Consider the following 21,660-nt stretch of genomic DNA (forward strand, 5'->3'; position numbering starts at 1 on the left):
GAATCTAAGAAATTAAATAGTGCAAAGTTTAAATATCGGGATGATGTCTCAACACAATGTGGGTGGAATACATATAAAATGTATACAAATGTATATTCACAAGTTTGCTATTCTGCATGCCTCTGCCTCAGCCTTATCGAAATCATTACAATCTTACTCTTTGTTTTTAATTGGACTTCATAACCTTTCATGCAATGCGGCTACATTTGTGATATTTGACCAAGTAAAGTATTTTGATCACAGTTGTGATACATAAAGCATCCTGAATGGCAGCATCTCTTATGACTGATGATTGTGTTGAAATGAGTAATGAGTAAGCTTCAAACACACAATAACCGTAATGTCGTTACACTGTTACACAGCAGAATGAGATACATGTTGATGCTGTTAAAAGTATTTGGTTATTAGACTTAAAGCAATGTGAAATAGTGACGCTGCAGTTTGTTTCCCTACAGGACAAAATGAAGAAAGACTTTTCTCTGGAGAGGAGCGACAGTCGAGGAGTTTCTTTTGTAAGTTATGAACAAACACCAGCTCACTGCTGGCCTCTTCATGTGGCGTTCACTGCCTGAGATCTTTTCCTCTTCTACTGTTTCTCCTGCAGCCTGTGTTGATGCAAACTTGTTTGATCCACTTTTGGAGACTCTCTTTAGTTGGAATATTGACAAAAGGCGCTCTCTCTCTCTCTCTCTCTCTCTCTCTCTCTCGCTCTCGCTCTCTCTCTCTCTCTCTCTCTCGCTCTCTCTCTCTCTCTCTCTCTCTCTTCTCTCTCCTCTCTCTCTCTCTCTCTCTCTCTCTCTCTCTCTCTCTGTCTCTCTCTCTCTCTCTCTCTCTCTCTGTCTCTCTCTCTCTCTCTCTCTCTCTCTCTCTCTGTCTTTCTCTCTCTCTCTCTGTCTCTCTCTCTCTCTCTCTCTCTCTGTCTTTCTCTCTCTCTCTCTCTCTCTCTCTCTCTCTCTCTCTCTCTCTCTCTCTCTCTCTGTCTCTCTCTCTCTCTCTCTCTCTCTCTGTCTTTCCTCTCTCTCTCTCTCTCTCTCTCTCTCTCTCTGTCTCTCTCTCTCTCTCTCTCTCTCTCTCTCTCTTCTTTCTCTCTCTCTCTCTCTCTCTCTCTCTCTCTGTCTCTCTCTCTCTCTCTCTCTCTCTCTGTCTCTCTCTCTCTCTCTCTCTCTCTCTCTCTCTCTCTCTCTCTCTCTCTCTCTCTCTCTCTCTCTGTCTTTCTCTCTGTCTCTCTCTCTCTCTCTCTCTCTCTCTGTCTCTCTCTCTCTCTCTCTCTCTCTCTCTCTCTCTCTCTCTCTTTGTGTCTATGACTCTTCAGCAGGAAGATGTTTTCCGATGGAGAACTGGATCTGTGGCCTCCGTACCAGAACATACTGATTTGGACAGCAGAGTAGAATCCTACCCGACCCTGTTTGGAAAATACAGCCAGAGCCTTCAGACCCTCAAACCCTTCCGCCGGTCCTCATCTCAGTCAGTGTCATCGATGACATCATTTCTCTTGTTTTGATGCTCTTATATTCCACTTGATAAATACATGTAAGGTGACATGTTAGCAGACAGATACTGTACCAATGTCTCCATGTCCAGGTCCCACCCTATGGACAGTGCAGGTTTCCTGTCCTTTGCAACCTTTGCCTGGATGACCCCCATGATGTGGGCCTTCTTCAAGAATAAGCTGGATGTGAGCTCTCCCGAACTGTCTCCTTTGGATGTAGCCGACACCAGCGGAGAAAGGTTGGACACTCTTGTTGATTCATGCCCCCCCCCCCATGTCTCTACTGTCATTTGATGCAATGAAGTACAGGACAGTATATTTACAGATTTATAGATATTTAAGTATAGCTGCTGAAATTCTTATCTGGAAAATGACTCGTGAAATTGCGAGGAAGTTATGAATTAAGAGGTCATGTGTGTGTGTCACTGTTTTACTCGAGTAATAATTGAATAAGGCTCACATTGTGTGTTGTGCACAGACTCCACAGACTGTGGGAGGAAGAGGTGGCCAAGGTGGGCCTGCAGAAGGCCTCTCTGGTCCGAGTATTCCTTCGCTTTCAAAGAACCAGGCTGATTCTCTCCGTCACTGTTGGTGTCCTTGTCATGGTGACACTGTTTCTGGGCCCGGTAATTACATTAGAAGCTGCATATCAGTGCCAGTACCAGTGCTTCCTCTATTGGATACCAGATCCAGGAGCCTTTTCTGAGGTTGTCGCTAATGTCACATTCAATGTAAATGTGCACAAAGGTTTTATGACACAAATGTAAAGGTTGTTTAATATTGAATGCTCTTTTGTGTGTCACAAACGTCTCTGTCCTCTCAGGCTGTTCTGGTCTATGAGATCCTGAACTATACTGCGGACCCAGAGAAGTCCACAGTATCCTACGGTGTTGGTCTGTCCTTCGCTTTGTTCGCCTCTGAGTTCTCCAAAGCCTTCCTGGTATCCTTGATGTGGACGTTGAACCTGCGCACTGCAGTCAGACTGAAGGGAGCCTTCTCTTCAGTGGCCTTTCAGAAAGTCATCTCTCTGCGGGTGCACAGCGACATCTCAATGGGAGAGGTAGGGTGCCTGCATTTCTCTAGGAAACCGATCTCACACACCAAAATCGCTTTGTCCATCGTCAGAGAGATCTTCTTACTCTTGGTGAACTGTACAAAGTAGTCTAAAGAAAATATATTTTCAATATACCTCGTGTCTGTTAGATTTGTGGAGTTTAACATGTAGACTGGGGTCAGTCCAAGTCTTCAGCAGCTGAAGTGAAGGCAGGAATTAAATGTTGATGGTGTGGTTATTTGTAATGTGGACATACATCAAGTGCACATCTAGTTGGAGTGACAGGGGACGACTGCATAATGCCTTTCTTCAATATATAGATTTATTTTATCAAACATTTTGGTCGACAGTTTTGCATTTTTAGGGTTCTAGCTCCGAAGGGATAACCCGTGAGCTGGAAACAGCAAGAAATAGAAACTTGGCCCAATAACTGGACACGATGTGCTTACAAGAAATCTGACTTCAATCGGCCAAAGGATGGCGCTGGAACGTGCCAACACACAAAAACACATTTTGGGAGATTCAGTCAGATTGAATTGAAATTTGACAAATTTGAAAGTTCACCCACTACATTTATCTCCATTTGGATTTTTTAAAACATACATTTGTGTCATCTTCTCCTTAAATGTAGATCTAATTGTTACCAAACTTTCTGTGGATCATTATTGGACCAAAGTAAACAAACAGATCAAAACCTTCTTGATATCTTATAATGTTTTCAAGATATTGACGAATGAACTTCAAGGGGGCCTGCCTCAGCATAATAATAGACCTAACTCAACAATCATCCTGCAGGGTATGTCTACAAGAGCAGCTGAAACACCCTGAAAGTTCCAGTCGAATCGACCACTAGGTGGCGCTTCTACTACAATAGATGAGCGTGGCACAACCCAAATTGGACAATAGATCAGAAACCGTTGATCCAATCAATACAAAACTCCTCGGACATGTTTCATGACGATGTTAGAGCACGTGTGTGAAACTACTTCAAAATCACTCAATAGGGGTCGGGACTAGTTCATGTGTTCATAGTTCATGTGCATGGGGCAAATCTGTCCATAAATCAATGACAGTTTGTCCAAACATCACCAAACTTGCTGCATATTTTTGATGTCAAATGTAACAAAAAGTATGACTGGTGGACTTTGAGTGTGTATTTCTGAAAGGCTACTACGTGGTCATGAATGGTCTCACTTTGTCTTTAAACAAGATTAAACCAGTTGAATTGACTTTGCTCAACTTTGTTCAGCTAAATACTTTGTCCCCTGGAACCTGGAATGGCCCCTTGTGGCTATATGTGTTCTTGTTTCCTGCACAACTTTGTTTTTGATCCTGTTTTACAAGGCCGCACTTCTTTGTCATAAACATCCGGTGGAATTCACTTGTTCTCACCATTAGTTCAAGCAACTTGCCTTGGCAAAGCAATCTTGGCAAATGTATTTTACATCTCTCTCTCTCTCCTCTCTCCCATCCAGATGATTGGTGTTTTGACCAACGATGGCCACAAATTATTCGAGGCAGCATTGTCTGGCAGCGTCATGCTGTCCACCCCGGTGCTCTTTATTGTGTGTATTGTCTATGCCTGCTACATTCTGGGCTACACCGCACTGACTGGAGTCTGCACCTACCTCATCTTCATCCCAGTACAGGTCTGTATGTTAGAAACCGCACAAACAGTTATTAGATCTATTTTCATGAGCAGTGTAAAATTAATGGATTGAGATTTAATCGAGCCACATCACAATCAGAGCTAAAAGGAGGCACTGCAATAATCACAGGTTATAAACAAAAATGCATTTTAATTAGTTAGCAAATAATTAAAGCTTTCCAATTCATTCATTCTAACTAATTCAGCCATCAACGTGGAAAACACTAACATATCTGTATTTTCCTTTTTGCGGCATGTTTTCAATTGACACCGTTGTGTTTTTTTCCATCGATGATGATCCTCGGCTGTTAAAACTCAAAACCTACCGGCTGGCTCAGTCACCGTTCTCTGTCTGACTCGTGTTGAGACACCACAGCATCTCACTGTTAGGAGCTCAGTAACGAACACCCACAGAACACACCAGAGGATTTTCTTCAGTTCACGCAGATGCAGCAAACCGAGCTGTCCGGAGTCAACTCACTTCACAATAGCTTTGTACACACGTGGCCAAAAGTTTTGAGAGTGACTAAAATATGAATTTTCACAAAGTCTGCTGCCTCAGTTTTTATGATGGTAATTTGCATATACTCCAGAATGAGTGATCAGATGAATTGCTAGTAAGATTGCACCTAAATCAACCATTTATCGGATCATCAAGAACTTCAAGGACAAAGGTTCAAATGTTGTGAAGAAGGCTTCAGGGCACCCAACAAGTCCAGCAAGCGCCAGGACCGTCTCCTGAAGCTGATTCAGCTGCGGGATCGGGGCACCACCAGAGCAGAGCTTGCTCAGGAATGGCAGCAGGCAGATGTGAGTACATCTGCACGCACAGTGAGGCGAAGACTTTTGGAGGATGGCCTGGAGTCAGGAAGAGCAGCAAAGAAGCCACTTCTCTCCAGGAGAAACATCAGGGACAGACTGATGTTGTGCAGAAGGTACAGGGATTGGACTGCTGAGGGGTAAAGTCAATTTCTCTGATGAATCCCCTCTCCGATTGTTTGGGGGATTCAGAAAAAAGCTTGTCCGGAGAAGAAAAGGTGAGCGCTACCATCAGTCCTGTGTCATGCCAACAGTAAAGCATCCTGAGACCATTCATGTGTGGGTTGCTTCTCAGCCAAGGGAGTGGGCTCACTCACAATGTAGCCTCAGAACACAGAATAAAGAATGGTACCACAACATCCTCCGAGAGCAACTTATCGTCAACACTGCAAATATTGACTCTTTGCATAAACTTACTGTAATTGTCAATAAAAGCCTTTGACACTTATGAAATGCTTGTAATTATACTTCAGTAACCAAAGTAACATCGGACAAAAAGATCTAAAGACACTGAAGCAGAAAACTTTTGAATCAAATATATTTCAAGACACAAATACATTTTTCTCCCCAAACACAAAGATTAATATTGTTTTTTTCTGCTTTCAGTTTGGCTTGGCCAATCTCATGAACAAGTTCAGATGGAAAACCATGTTGATAACAGACAGCCGTGTTCGCACAATGAATGAGATTCTCAACAGTATCAAGCTCATCAAGATGTACGCCTGGGAAGACTCCTTTGAAGAGAAGATCACAGGTATGAAGTTCGACAGACTTCGTCGTCCAGTCAAACGTGGTTTTAATCTTTCTTGGTAGCAGGGGATGGACCCAAAGGCAGAGAGACACGGGGGACAGAGGGATGAATAACGGTGGCTTTAATTGTTACGAAAATGTTCAAAACTAAACTTGCAGAGCTGGGGAGTCAAAAAATGTGTCCAAGAAATCAAAACTACTTAACAGGGAACACAGCAGAGAAGAGCAGGGATCACCCCAGGAATCACTGCAGATCAGAACAGGGAGCAGAGCAGGGAGCACGACAGACCAACCGACGCTGAGACACTGTGGAGGTGCAGATGATTAGACACAGGAGGATCCAATCAGGGGCGGGACAGACAATCACACAGAACATACAAACGCAGGTAGTGAAGTGAACACAGGACACACGAGGCACGGACATTCTAAACAAAACAGGAAACCAACTAAACAGACATTTCTTGAATAACAAATATCATGTTTATCATTTATACAGTGGCTTTGTATGAACACAAACCCAATCTTGAAAGTCGGGTGTGCTACCTTCCATTGAGCAAAGCAGGAACCTAGGGTTGAGTTCCCATGTGCCCTTGCCTCCACCAGTCCATGCTCGTTTGGTGTCAGCTAATAGAAGTAGAGTAAAAAACCCTGAAACTGTTCTGTTGATGCCGTCTCTCTTATAGGCTTACGGAAAGATGAGAAGAAAGAACTGCGGAAGGTCAGTTACGTCCAGAACGCCAATACCAGCATCACCAGCATCATCCCCTCCTTTTCCATCATTCTCACCTTCCTCGTACACACTTCATTGAGCTTGAAGCTCAACACAACCGATGTGAGTACTGCAGTAGTGCAGCACATGCAGCACAACAACCCTTGCCATCATGCCCACTGTGGGATTTACATGGTTGAGGTGTACTGAATAACAAAGTGTTATATAGTGTGAGCGTCATTCTTCTTTATGAACAGGCCTTCACCACCATCGCCATCTTCAACTCCTTGAGGTTCTGCTTGGATATTATGCCCATGTCTGCCAAGGTCCTGGCTGAGGCTGCTGTGTCACTAAAACGACTGAAGGTAAACTCTCTCTCTGTCCCGCTCGGCTGCCAACGGTATTCATTATTACTCTGATCTTACATGAAGTCGTCTTGCTGTGATGTCATCCAGCCATACCAACTGTAAGGTTGTGCCTCCTCGTGATGATAGATAACGATCTGTAAAGATGGCCTCCCCCACCAACGCTTATAATCTGCAGACTAACATGATATGGTTCTTATTCCATCTTTATTCATTTCAAGCATAAATATTAGCTTGTATGGAGTTTTAACATGTACGCCAACCTGCCGTGCAAACGTGGCTTTATTGCTTCTGTTGTCATTATCTTAGTGTCACACTTTAAGCTATCTTCTTTACTACAACTTCATTGCCAGCTTTCATTGTGTTTGTTGCTGTTGTGGAACAAATTCACACTTAAAATCTAATGTTTACAGTTTACAGTTTATAAATGCAATGTTCGGCTATTTCAGAGAATATTGCTGATCCAGAATCCAGAGCCCTACCTGATCCAGAGAAAAGACAGTGATTCAGCCATAGTGATGAAAAATGCTTCACTTTCCTGGAACAAACCAGCCAACCAGCCAGACTCTCCAGCCATCATCTCAGTTAATGGGGAGAAGGGACACAAAGTGGAGGAGACGTGCCAGAATGGGAAGTCTGAAACCTTGCCAACCCTGAGAAACATCTCCTTCACACTGCTGAAGGTGTGTTATACGACTGGTGAGAATACATGAGGTGATCTAGAAAGGGTTAAAGGTTAAAGCCAAACTCTCTCTGTGTTCTCTCCTGAAGGGCAACCTGCTTGGAATCTGTGGGAATGTGGGGAGTGGAAAGACGTCACTGATCTCCAGCATTTTGGAACAGGTTGGCTCCTCCTTCTGTCTCTTTTTTAATGTATTCTCTTTTACAATCCCTGCAAGTTCCTGACATAATGTTTGACATTTCTATCGGCTGTTGATTTTCACTATTTTATTTCCACTCTGTTACACAGTTATGTAAAATGAAGCTCCTAATTTGATAAACCAGATCTAACCGATGCCGTGCAACGAGCAGGTAACCTCATGGTGGTCTGCTCACTTTTATATTTTAGATGCACCTTCTGCAGGGCTCCCTCACAGCTAACGGGACGTTTGCCTACGTTTCCCAGCAGGCCTGGATATTTCATGGGACCGTTCAAGAAAACATCCTGATGGGGGAACCTCTTGACCAGTCCAAGTATACAATCACTTAACCCACGCACATTATAAAGGACCGCAGACCTTTTGAATATGGAAACAAAAGGAGGAATCGTTAACTGGATACTGTTGTGATGTTAATATTTAACCGCTGTTCCTCATCGTTACACAGACCATGACAACGAGGCATGAACAGCTCTTTTCTTTTGAGCTTATCTCACGTGACAAATGTAATAAATGGAGAAAGTTCCTTTTATCGCTGTCAGTTTGCATCTGGCAGAGTAGTGAAACAATCATCTGTGTTATCTGACAGGATTGTTATTAGGAAACCAGTCAATGCAGCCACTGCTGCGTCACGTCATTCAGCTGCCTCTATGACTGTGGTTCGGCCCACAGTTGAGCTGTAATCGTGATCTTGTATGAAGTACATACTGCAGTGAAAGCCAACATGCAGCAGACCTGACTCACTAAAAAACGCCGTTTTCCAAAAGTTGTTTTTACTATTAAGTTAACTGAATTAAATATTCAAAGCTCTGTTGAAGACACTATACGTCGCTGTCCCTTCACTTTACCTCATTGTCCTCCTCCACAGATACAGCAGAGTTGTGGAGGTCTGCAGTCTCAGAGCTGACCTGGATGTCCTCCCACATGGTGATCAAACTGAGGTGGTCTGCTGTACTCAAAACCCCCCGAGCTGAATGTTTGTTCTGCTTTTGAATGATTTCTTACAAGCTGAGTGGAACTTTTACTACTAACACCCTCCGATGTGGGGTTGGAAACCCCTAGCGGACGTTAGCATTAAACGATAGATAAAGGTAAACATTAGTTGGAACAATCAATAATCAACTTCGCTTTTCTTTCTTTGAACTCTTTTAAAGCCCGTTTTAATCTTGTGTTTTCGTTAGTAACGACATCATTTTATTTTGAATATTTTGCATTGAAATATCAAAACAAAATACCTCAAACTCTGCCAACTATGTTATTTTTGACTGTCTCCTAGCAACTCATTCATGAAACTGACTGAACCCGAAAAATCATCTACTGTGTCATTTTACAACAAACAAAGTATTGCATGAGTCAGAACTAAATAATTGCAAGTTGAATACCAGTAAATTTATTCAGGCGGTTTGTTTGATTTGGGATCAGTTCCAAGTCTGACGGATGTTTCTGAGTTAATCTTAAACTCTGATTAGTTTTATTTCTTCTATATTGTTGTAAGTTAGTAAAAGGGAAGAGCAGATTGTGTGATGCACCTCACCATGCTGTCAGGGATCTTATCAGCTTTCTGCTGTTCTGTTGGCAGATCGGAGAGCGAGGGCTGAATCTGTCGGGGGGGCAGAAGCAGAGGATCAGTCTGGCCAGAGCTGTCTACTCCGATAAGGACATCTTCCTCCTTGACGATCCGCTAGCTGCTGTCGACGCCCATGTGGGGAAACACATCTTTGAGGAATGCATTAAGAAAGAGCTCCGGGGGAAATCCATCATACTGATTACACACCAGCTCCAGGTAGACACCGCTTCATTCTTCAGCAGATAGTGAATCCTAAATAGCTTAATATTAAGAATCACATTTCTCAATTAAATTCACATACTTGTTTAAAACACATCAAAAATGATTTGAAGATCCTATTGTGGTAAACCCCAAAGTACCAGAACATCGAGCACCAGTTGGTGGTTTCTGATTGCAGGCATCAGCTGTTTAGATGCCACGTGTCATACATGTGAACACGTGCTGTTTGGACTGCGTTCGGTAGAACTCGGGCCTCAGTGCTGAGATGGTTTGTTGACATGGTTGTCCTCACTTGTGTCTGTCAGTATCTGGAGTTCTGTGATGACATTATGCTTTTGGATGATGGCGAGGTGCAGGAGGCTGGGAACCACCAGGACCTGATGAAAGCCAATGCACGCTATGCTCAGCTCATCATCAACTCCCAGATGGAGCCCGAGGTAATAAAATCAATCTACAGTACAAAACTCTAGTGTACTTATTTATGTGTCTCTCCTCCATGTTTTACCAGCTGCAAAACCCTTTCACCGGTTCTTTATGAGGTTTTTAGCTTAAAAACAATAAACCGATACACGTGAGCTGTAAACCAGATGTGTCAGAGGTTCATAGGAGGCAGAAACAAGTCTTCTACTTGGCCACGAGTTAACGATTCATCATTTACTTCAGGGTGGAAGTGAGTTGTCGTCAACTTGTCCAGACTCAGCAGCATCACTGCGTTTTTGCTTTGTCAGAATGAGGAGGAGGAAGTGTCTCCCCAAGAAGCTGCCCAGCTGAGGGACATTGAGCGGAGACAAAGCACCGGCGGTGGGCTAGTGAACCCAGGTACGCAAACCAGGAAAACATCTTTGTTTGTGTAATGAACTAAAATAGATTCACAATTCATCACATAATAATTTATATTTAACGAAAACAAGGCTGGAGATTATTAGAGTTTAGTACAAAGACACACGGGGAGTGTCGCACATTATTTATTAACAGAAGCAGTCAGGGGGCGTTCTAGAAAATCCTGCTTTACTTTTGACACAATTCTCTGTGAACTCGTCAACAAAAGAAAAGACAATGAACTTTGTAAAAGCTTTGTAAAACAATAGAAGACAGGGCAACACATCTACAATCCTGACTGTTAATATACTCTTATCAGTGTTTCATACGGGCGTGTGTGTGTCTACAGGTCTAGATGACAGATATTTCTTCTGTCATTTTATTGATATCTCCCTTCCACATCCGTGCTCTCTTTCAGCATTTGACATGTCGGATGAAAAGGACGATGGAATGACAACTAACCAAAGATGTGAGTCTGGAAAACGTATTCAATTATAGCTCTGATGTCGGTGAAGTTCAGATCTAATCCAGCAAGGATGTCAGACTCATTTGGTTCCATTTCAATGTGTTAAAGACAAAGGGTGTGTGCGTTAAGTGGCCAGAAGTGCTGGCTGGATGGTCGAGCAGCTTCTCTCTCAAGATCTCTTTCTTCATTTTTCACTTGTGAAGCACTTTGAATTACCTTGTTGTTGAAATGTGCTATACAAATAAACTTGCCTTGCCTCTTCCTCTTCAGCACCTGTCGATGACCAGCTGGTCAGTCAGGAGTCCACCACAGAAGGTGCCGTCTCCTGGAGAGTCTACCAGCAATACTGCAAGGCAGCTGGAGGTTTGAACACCGACAGCACACACACACACATGCATGCATTGGCATGATCGTATGCAATAATACACAATTCACACATGGACAACCTGGTTGATGATGTTTGATGTGACTGTGCTGCAGGCTACATAGTGAGCTTCCTCACCTTCCTCAACTTGGTCCTGATGATTGGAACCACAGCCTTCAGCAACTGGTGGCTCAGCATCTGGCTGGGGCAGGGTGACGGGGTGAGAACCATATCTCTCTCTCTCTCTCGCTCTCTCGCTCTTTTCCTCTCTCTCTCTCTTCCTCTCTCCCTCTCCATCTCTCTCTCTCTCTTTCCTCCCTCTCCTCCTCTCTCTCTCTCTCTCTCTCTCTCCCTCTCTCTCTCTCTCTCTCTCTCTCTCTCATACACACACACACACCTACACACACACAAACACATACAGCCCTGGTTGCATTTGAATGTGTTTTCAGTAAGTGTGTGACTTCCCACAGCTGGAAAGACTATTTAATGCTCCAATGGGCATGTTTTATAAGAAGTCTGAGGGATGTGAATAGCTCTCTTCAAAGAATCAGAATCAGAATCAGAACCGTTTATTGCCATGTATGTTGAGCATACAAGGAATTTGGCGTGATGGGAGGTGCAAACATTTAACAATCAACAACAATCAGTGCAAGTAGAAACATATTCAAATTTACAAGAGATATAAAGTAAAGTAAGATATAAAATAAATGAAATATAAAATAAAGATGAAATATAAAATAAAGTGAAATATAAAATAAAGTGCACAAACGAACAGATAACAGGACTATAAACAACGAACAGATGACAGGACTATAAACAAGTGAGATGTAAGTGTAGTGTAAAGTGTCGAGTGTAATAGAAGGGATGCAGGGGAGTGACCGGTAGGAATTTGTCCTGGGGTGACAGAGTCAGTGGGGAGTCAGTGGGGCTCTGTTAATGAGCCCGACTGCGGACGCGAAGAAGCTGTTCGTGTGGCGTGAGGTCTTGGTCCTGATGGACCTCAGCCTCCTACCAGATGGAAGGGGCACAAACAGTTTGTGTCCAGGGTGAGAGGGGTTGGCTACAATCTTCCTTGCTCGCTTCAGGGTCCTTGAAGCGAACAAGTCCTGGAGGGACGGCAGATTGCAGCCAATCACCCTCTCGGCAGAGCGGATGATGCGTTGCAGTCTGCCCTTGTCCTTGGCTGTGGCTGCAGCGTACCAGACTGTGATGGAGGAGCAGAGGATGGACTCAATGATGGCAGTGTAGAGAGTGTCTGTTTAACCTTTTCCAAACCGACAAACCAACAGCCACACACTCTTTTCACATGGTCGGTCAGATGTGCACAGATGTTGGTATTGCTGCATGTGCACTGCAAATTCTTTTACTTCACATAACTTCGCTGTGTTTACGGCTGAACCAAACTGGTTTTGTCTACACTGGCAGCGATAGAGGAGGTGTGCTGTAGAGAACAGATAGAACTTAACTGCATAACTGTATAACTGTAGTACGTTGTGTTGATGAACTGTCTCTCTGGACCTGGTTTGTAACATGATATATTTTCTATTTTTTTAAGTCATCCAATAACACAACCTCAAACCAAGGAGACATCTCACAAAACCCACACCTGCACTTCTACCAAAGTATTTATGGCCTGCTGGTGGTGGTCATGGTGACACTTGCCGTCACCAAATGCTTCTTCTACACTTGGGTGACTTTGAATGCGGCCACCAAACTCCACGACACCATGTTCAAGAAGGTACTGATGGATGGCCATACCATCAAACACAACCATGTTTACTGAATTGAAGATACGATCTGTTAGGATTTTTCCATATAGTTTACTGTTACGACTGATGGAACCGCAGAGAAAGACACAGGACTCAAATGCACGTCAGGTAATCAGACAAAACACACAGGGGCAGGAAGTGAAGCATCTGAAACGAGAGGAGAGGTGAGTAACACAAAATAAAACAAGAAATAATGAAATGTCAAAACAAAGGAAAACATAACCAACGGACAAAGTATTACAGACAGAAGGGAGGGACCAGGAGAAAAAGTCACAAATATAAATCCGTCTACGTCTTCAAAGACAGATTTATATTTCATAGCCATGGTCGGAGCCACGGATTCTTTCCCCGACTTCAAAACCTCAGTGAGATCAATTAGTGAGACGGACTAGACTAAGATATTCAACTGAGCAGCCCCTCTGGCCCCGCCCTCTCTCTGCTACGGGGGGATGGAGAGGAGGGATGGGAGGTAACAAGGGGCATGCTTTATGTTCATATAATGAACAAGTACAATGCCTTTATGTTTTCCTTCCTCAGATCTTCTCCAGTCCCATGAGTTTCTTTGACACGACGCCAACAGGACGCATTCTCAACCGCTTCTCCAAAGATCAAGAGGAGGTGGACGCGGTGCTTCCCCTCACCATAGACCCTTTCTTGCAGTTTGCTCTGCTGTTCACCTTCACCGTTATCACCATCTCGGCAGTCTTTCCCCCGATACTGGCAGCTGTGGTGTTCATTGGAGCGTTGTTCACCCTCATTCTCTTGTGAGTTGATACCAGTTTAAACATGAAATAAACGCCTTGTATGGCTACCTGCTGATCACACGTTGAGTTCATTTTATGACATTTATTTAGATGCAGATTTTCATTTAAATGGTTGCACGTCTTAAAAGCAGGTACAGTACAAGAGTTCTTTAAAGCTTTACTAAATATATCAGTTGTGATTGATCTGCAGTATCTTCCAGAGGAGTATCCGTCAGATGAAGAGGAATGAGAACATCAGTCGTTCTCCCTGCATCTCTCTCACCACCTCCACCCTGCAGGGCCTCAGCACCATCCACGCCTACAACATCAGAGACAGACACATCGAACTGTAAGATAGCAAAGTTCCTCCACATGACTCTCCACTGCGTCGCTCCTCATATTGTTGTTTGCAGCGTTGTCTGGGTGACAATTTGGACACAATTTAAAATGGCAGAAAATTGATCTTGATGCAATATTTCTTGTTTTTGACGCACATTTTTTAAATCATAGTGTACTATAATTCCCATAGTTCTAATACATTAGAGAGTTAGAGTAACGCATTGTAATAGCTGCTATAATGCATAATAACCTGATTTTAAGTTACACTAAGAGGTCATTGTTTGCTTTCAGTAAAGTGAAAAAATATGATTAAATCTATGACAGAACAACAAACAAAACGTTGGGACTTTGTCACTTACAGCTCCAAAGTTTAGGGCCAAAACGCAAAGTTTGTTGTTATAGTGCCACCAACATTTGACACCGCATTCCCTTGGGTCCCCAGCAATACACAAGTAGATCAAATGAACAGTTCTCGAGATAAGCAAAGCACACTCACTCATAGAGTTTCCTGCAAAGTCAGAGTCTCTGAACCTGGTCTGCCTTTTAAATGCTGTGTACGGATCATTGGGGTGAGGCGGTACAGTATGTTCACAAACCTGCATGTCCTTTATCACGTTGTAGGTTCAAGTCACTGAGTGACATCAACTCCAACCACTATTTATTGTTTCTCTCCGGAACACGTTGGCTCTCCTTCTGCCTGGACTCCATGGCGCTGACCATGACGTTGTTGGTGTCTCTGTTCGTAGTGCTCAGCAGCAATGACGTCATCAGTCCGTCTTTGAAAGGCTTGGCCTTGTGCAGCACCATACAGGTGAATTTGGAACAGAACATGAATGAACCTTTGGTTTCTTTTTGTAAAGATACGTTGAAAGCAACTGCAACGTGTGTGTTTAAAGATGTTGATGTGTTGTCCAGCTGACTGGCCTGCTTCAGTATGCAGTGAGGCTGGCGACGGAGGTGGAGGCTAGATTCAACTCGGTGGAGCGGCTGCAGGAATACATCACGGTCAGACTCTAAACTTCTCTGCCTCTTTATAAAGCTAATCATTTCTCTTCTATAAAGTACATTTTTCTCTGACGCACCTCCTTTCCTCTCCTTCACAGTAGTTGTTGTTTATTGTGTACAGGGTTGTACGTCTGAGGCCCCCGGGCCAATAAAGGAGGCCCGAGTCCCAGAGGATTGGCCGAAGAGCGGAACCATCACCTTCCAGGACTATAAGATGAGGTACCGAGAAAACACACCCATTGTCCTGAACGGACTCGATTTCTTCATCCGAGCTGGAGAGAAGCTGGGCATTGTGGGAAGGACAGGCTCTGGTAAGACCTTGACTCCAGCAGCTTTTACTCATAACTTTTTTTTTTTACATGCAGGTTGATTTTAGTGTAAATGTCAAGATGATTCAGACATATTGACATGATTGATTGATTGAGGAAAACTATCACTAATTATCAGAGTTGAATCTTGAACCTAAATACGCACACAATTTTATCTATTTCAACAAAACCTATCGTCGATATTGATCATAATGTAGCTTCTACAATGCACATGTAGAAAGTCCAGTGTTACAAGAGCACCTTTGGATTTAAATGTGTAAATGAAAGAACTGACTTGGATTAGAGTGTTAACTTGTAGAGGCATGGTAGGGAACCCTGCCTCTGTACACCATTAGAGTTACTGTTGTGCTTTGTTTCTGCAGGGAAGTCCTCTCTAGGCGTGGCTCTGTTCAGGCTGGTGGAGCCGGCATCAGGGACCATCCTGATAGATGGCGTGGACATTACGGCCATTGGTCTGCAGGATCTGCGCAGCAAATTGTCTATCATCCCCCAGGATCCTGTGCTATTCATTGGAACAGTCAGGTAACCTAAGCTAACGCCTAACTCCATGGAGCTTTATGTTTCCACACGGGTACACACTGCTCTCACTGTGGTGGGTTAGTCACTGGCTGCATGTCCTTCCCTCCAGGTACAACCTAGACCCCTTCAATAACTTCAATGATGAGGAGATCTGGGCGGCGCTGGAGAAGACCTACATGAAGGACTCGGTATGTTGGCTGGACAATATGAAGCACATTCACAGCTTCATTAGAGCGTGTGCTCAGTCATCTTGAATTGAAATGTTATCTGACCAGATAGTAGCTGTCTTAGTGGTGCATTGGTGTTATTGAACCCTTATTTTCAAATATATTATGAACCGTAGCATTGGTGGAAGAAGTATTCAATCCTTTACTTCAGTAAAAGTAGCAATACCACGCTGTGAAAGTACTCCATCACAAGTAAAGTCACTGCATGTAAGATCTTACTTGAGTTAAAGTACTGAAGTATTATGAGCTTTGTGTACTTAATGTATCAAAGTAAAAGTACACAAAGTAGAAAAATGCACCCTGTGAGTGTTACGCAATGATATCATTAGATTATTATTGCCGATACATTAATGTGAAAGTAGCAATTTTATGTTTTAGTTGGTAGCTTTGACTATTCTACAAACCGTTGGGTTTTATATCCTGATTGTATCGTAGTCAGTATCAGTGTAGGTTACTCTTAGAGGTGAGGTAGCAGCAGACATGAAGGTGGTTCTATGAGGATTGTTTTGTTTCCTTAGATCTCCAGACTGGAGGGGAAACTACAGGCAACCGTGCTGGAGAACGGAGAGAACTTCTCTGTAGGAGAGAGACAACTCGTATGTATGGCGAGAGCACTACTACGCAACTCCAAGGTTTGTACATGAATTTCTGTCTTCTGACTTCTTGTTATTTACACACTTGCCAGTTTTTCAGCTGCTCTACTGCCACATCTGTGGTGGTTCTGTTCTGATCAGCTGTCAGTGGGCTTTAACAGCTGCAGAGACTTCTGATGGAGTTTGTGTCTGCACACAGGATCACTGTACTAATACTAACTAAGACACGCAGTTACCATCACTGCCAGAGCAGCAGTGCTTCCTGCTGACATTTCCTGAGACATGGTGTCTCTTGAACACTGGAAAGACTTTATTAGGCTAAATGTTTTGGGGAAATTTAAAAATATGTAACTTATTAAACCTGACCAGTAATTATCAGCCTCACGTGACTGAATGAATTGAAAACAAAAGATGTAAAAGGTTCTTCTTGCTGACAGACAGACAGTCTCTCAGCTCTCTCTGACTTTAAGTGTTTCCATCATAAAGGTTATTGAGGGAAACAACAGATCATAAAAGGCAAATCTTTCTAAAAAATGAAGAAAGTTGTTTGTGGTCCTTTTGTTGTTCAGACCTACAATTAACATATATTTTAACCAGATGGTGAAAAAGTAACCAAATCAAATATACAACTTGAGTTTATTCTGTGATTTCACTCTGGTATGAAATCTCAGTAACGTTAAGAAATATCAGATCAGTCCGATCGGCTGAAGCGTCCAATCAAATAACTGATAAACAATAAGGGGGCGTGTCGTTCCGTGAAGGCTGCTCTTCCTCGCCCATGGCTCCTCAGATAACCATCTTCGCTCAGATAACAGAGCAGACAGAAGAGCTTTGGGACGGCCGTCAAGATGGCGGCGCAGAACAACAAGTGAGGAGTGAGGAAATGACAAATAAGAGACTGAAGATGTACCAATAGTCCTGTCTTCTCACTGTTGGTTGTCGTCTCGTCTTTCATTCCTTCCTTGTTGCATGGAGTTCTGTTTGTGTACCTGCCTAACAGACCACCTGCTTTATTTGGACTCTGAAAGCCATTTAAATACAGTCACTGAATTGTTCCTGCTGCCTCCTCATCTGGGACTGTGTTTGGGTCCTTCCCCTGCTCCCTGCATCTGCATGTGTTGCAAAACCAACCAAACTAACTGCCTGTGATATTGATATTATTCACAATTGCATCAATTAACCCACCACGACCAGTATTCCTCTCTTCGTCTGGACTAACTGTCCCTCCTGTTGTCCAACAGATCATTCTTTTGGATGAGGCAACAGCATCCATCGATGCAGAGACCGACGCCTTGATCCAGACCACCATCAGTGAAGCCTTCCAGGACTGCACCATGCTCACCATCGCCCATCGCATCAACACTGTGATGCACGCCGACCGTATTCTGGTCATGGACAACGGAGAGGTAACAGATTAAAGATAAGATAAAGATGACGTTTACGTGCTTCTAAACCTAGACTAACAGTCAGTGATTTGTCCGACAGGTGGCCGAGTTTGACCATCCAGATGTGCTGAAGCAAAGACCGGACTCTCTGTTCTCCTCACTCCTCGCTGCGGCCAACACTGTGAACACCTGAACCACACAGGCCCTGCTACACACTAAACACTGTAACATAATAATATTATAATATAATAAATATATTTTCACAAACATATCTTAATCAGTCCTGTCATATTGTAATCTTGAGCAGCAGAGAAGGGGTCCAACATTCATGGAGAAAAAGACACGGTTTCTGTATTTCACCTCACAACCTGTAAAGATGGATTTATCTCCACCGTCTGCTGAAACCAATGCACGGACAACGTATAAGAAGAACGGGCAAGAATCTGTATAGGAGCGGATTTGAATGTATATTTAAAACACATTATTTATTGATTTTCTTTGACTTTGTTTGCTGCCACTTTGCAAAGCTTCTCTGTGTGAAGCTTCAGTCTGCTGGGTGAATATGCACTACATGCAACAGCACAGCGGCACTGAGGGACGACACAACAGCAATCTCACAAAACAGCAAACGACTAAAACCGAAAGATGTAGGTTGGTTGTGGCCGATGATTCCTCGTCAGTGAACGCGACAAACAGTACAACTTCTCTCCCAAAGGTTTCGTGAAATGTTTTAGTGTTTAGTGAAATGTTGGTTTGACTCTAATGGCCACCGTACAATATATTGTGAAACATCCATCGCACTTCATAATATCAAAATATAATATATAGTTTTTCATGTAAAATATATAAACAATGTTGCTGCAGGCACAAAGTGGTAATCATGAAAATGTGTCAGCTTCAGTCACACTGTGTGCTGTTTGCCGACACATGTTTCTTCTTCCTGTCCAGAATGTGCATTTCAAAGGTGTTCAAACACATTAGCTTTGTATGTAATGATACTCATTACTGTGTCTACAGGCTACAGGGCGGCTTGTTTTGATCCGACACCAACGATCCTCTTCAGTGAAGCCATAAGGAAATATGGATTGAATAGCTGGTGGTGGCTAAATGCTCTTATAGTTTTGCAAAGTCTGTGAATTTGTTTAAAGATCAGGTCATAGAGAGAGTTTGCCACGACAGGTCTTTTAAAAGAGAATTCCACACACACGGGCGTCATAATCTCAGCAGTGTGTTATGAGGAAGAGGGTTGTCTTCTCTGTGAAATGCTGTTAAGGACTTTCCCTTCATCTGCGGTTACTATGTTTTACTGGCGAGGCCCGTCCTCAGCCTGCTCTTACAATCCCTCCTATTCTCCATCCTCACGATATAAACGATGAGGATGCACAATATACAGATGAAGATGTATAATCTTTACACATGAACATTTAAAGGGATGCCTCACTTAAAATCATTTCACATGTAAGCCTGTTTCTTGTTGTATAGAATGTTGAAGATTCTGTGAAAATGGCATTTTGTGTTGAATTAGGAGAAACCACTTGTAACATTAGTTGTGTTGAGCTATTTAAATTGTCCTTGTTTGAGTTGTTTATTGAAAACAGCTGAAAGGTTTTAAATTTTGCCAATGAACCTAATTTGCAATGTGGGTTAAATACCTTTGAGTGCAACTGTATGCACACACGAACTATAAGGTTGCCCAAAAGAGCTACATGAAACTAAGTCAACTGTAGAACTGTTGTGAGCTTGTGATTGTGCAACTCTTTGCCCTTTGTGTTCGTGTTCTCCTGAAGATACGCCTTCTCCTCCAGCAACGGGCAGCCAACCATCGTCTCGAAGAGCGACCCAGACCTTGAGTTTGGACGCGCCACAGAGATGAGCGACAACGACATCGCTCGCGTCAACAACCTTTACAAATGCAGTGAGTTGAAAATGAACACGATACTGTAAAACAAGGTGAACACAACTACTGATCGGGTTACTAAAGAGCAAAGTAGGGTCGAAATATTATAAATCAGATGTGAATTTAATTGTTTTGTTTTTTCCTCAATCTGAAGTTTAATGACGGCCTCCAGATACTTCACCCCTCAGACTGTCAGGGTTACAACCGGAGGCCCAGATCTGATGGACTGAGTATAGAGTGCTGCAGGAACGAGTCCTAAAACAGGAAATGAGTCAGCATTTGTTCACTTCCTGTTGTTTATCATCAATGTTTGTCTGACACAGAGATTATTTCCTGCAATAATCCAAAATAAAAAATCTTATTTGACTTTTTGTCGAGAGAACTGCTGACTTTACTCAACCCTTATTGTAATTTCATTTAAAACATTTGCTCACCTCTTTATTGGTTTTTAAAATGAACAACCTTTATGATTTGGTTTTGGTTTCATCGAGTGGGCTCACAAAGAGCTGAAGATGTGATGATCGTTAATAATGACAAACAAATAAAAAATAATCAATTTACCAAAGAAACTGATAAAAACAGAAGTTCTGAATAAGTCAAAAGTTAGAATGTGATGGCTGACACGGAAAGTTGTTTTTCATATCTTAAAACAAAGAATGGCTTCTTCTGATTGCAGGAAATTAAGCACCGACATCACCAGCTATGAGTGGTGGAAGACACATTTCACATTTTACTCTAGTAAAGGTTGCAACACACTAATGTAAAAATACTCCATTACAAGTAAAAGTCCTGTAATCATAATTAATTGAAGTAAAAATACAGTGTGCATAATGTGTCCTCGAAATCTGAAATAAGACATTTTAGAAAATGATTGTGTGTTTAGATGAGCAGCAGAGAATTCAATCTGTAACTACCTCAAAACTGTGAATGGAATGGTACAAATATACTTTGTCACAGATATTGGAAATTGAGTGCAAACACAAGCAGGAAGGATCCAATAGCAATCAATGAGTTCAAATCAATATTCTGAATGGCCTGGCAATAATAATTAATAATATTAAACAGATGTGATTTTGTATTTCCACCAAAAAGAGGCAGTGGCCCTCCATCGGTTTAACGGGACATACATGAGAGTTTTAGACCGAGACTCTTCACGGACTCGCAGAATAAATCTAATCGCAGGTTAAAGCCACGTTTCAGTAGCTGTTTGGCTTAAAACGGCACATTGATAGAAAGAACAGCTTTGGTCAAAATTAGGAGTTATTTACATTTATTTTTATGGGGAAACTAGGTTGTCCCCACTCTTAATGCCACTACTGTAGATGCACATATGCATGTATATGAAAATATTCCTCTTTTCATGCTGTACAGTTTGACTTTTTTTATTGTTTAGTCGACTTGTTGCATTAGCAGAATGAATATTTATCAGGATCAGAATCAGAAATTTAGTTTATTTCCAATGTATGTTGCACATACAAGGAATGTGTCATGGCGGCTGGTGCATAACATTAAACAATCAACAAGAAATAGAAACATATTAAAATGTACAATAGAGTATGAAAGAATATAAAATAAAGTGCACAACAAACAGATAACAGTACTATAAACAAGTATGATGAAGTGTAATGTAAAGTGTCAAGTGTTTAAATGAAGAAATAAATAAATATATATATATATATATATAGATATATATATATATACAGACAT

General features: G+C 42.4%; 1 protein-coding gene across 1 annotated transcript; it reads left to right on the forward strand.

The window, feature by feature from the left end:
• The first annotated feature begins 461 nt into the window (after positions 1-461).
• On the forward strand, positions 462-18,249 carry LOC142934107 (ATP-binding cassette sub-family C member 12-like). The gene is made up of 30 exons (XM_076078511.1): positions 462-512; positions 1,316-1,464; positions 1,582-1,728; positions 1,968-2,115; positions 2,313-2,549; positions 4,019-4,192; positions 5,617-5,764; positions 6,444-6,592; positions 6,727-6,834; positions 7,284-7,517; positions 7,606-7,677; positions 7,904-8,028; positions 8,581-8,653; positions 9,292-9,495; positions 9,804-9,935; positions 10,227-10,317; positions 10,736-10,786; positions 11,054-11,146; positions 11,264-11,462; positions 12,711-12,885; positions 13,454-13,680; positions 13,871-14,008; positions 14,620-14,809; positions 14,914-15,003; positions 15,125-15,314; positions 15,695-15,854; positions 15,961-16,039; positions 16,597-16,710; positions 17,913-18,077; positions 18,157-18,249. Exons 1-30 carry the CDS (start codon positions 462-464, stop codon positions 18,247-18,249), a joined length of 4,206 nt encoding a protein of 1,401 aa, XP_075934626.1.
• Positions 18,250-21,660: the final 3,411 nt, after the last annotated feature.

Source organism: Anarhichas minor, unplaced genomic scaffold (assembly GCF_050575085.1).
Source record: "Anarhichas minor isolate MPS153535 unplaced genomic scaffold, ASM5057508v1 ptg000067l, whole genome shotgun sequence".
Taxonomy (NCBI): Eukaryota; Metazoa; Chordata; class Actinopteri; order Perciformes; family Anarhichadidae; genus Anarhichas; species Anarhichas minor.

What these genes read in the sequence shown, in the direction of transcription:
- LOC142934107 (XM_076078511.1), top strand. Translation starts at nt 462, where the DNA reads ATGAAGAAAGACTTTTCTCTGGAGAGGAGCGACAGTCGAGGAGTTTCT. An exon ending in CTATTCATTGGAACAGTCAG is followed by an intron (nt 15,855 to 15,960) that starts GTAACCTAAGCT and finishes CCTTCCCTCCAG; the next exon opens with GTACAACCTAGACCCCTTCA. An exon ending in TGGTCATGGACAACGGAGAG is followed by an intron (nt 18,078 to 18,156) that starts GTAACAGATTAA and finishes TTTGTCCGACAG; the next exon opens with GTGGCCGAGTTTGACCATCC.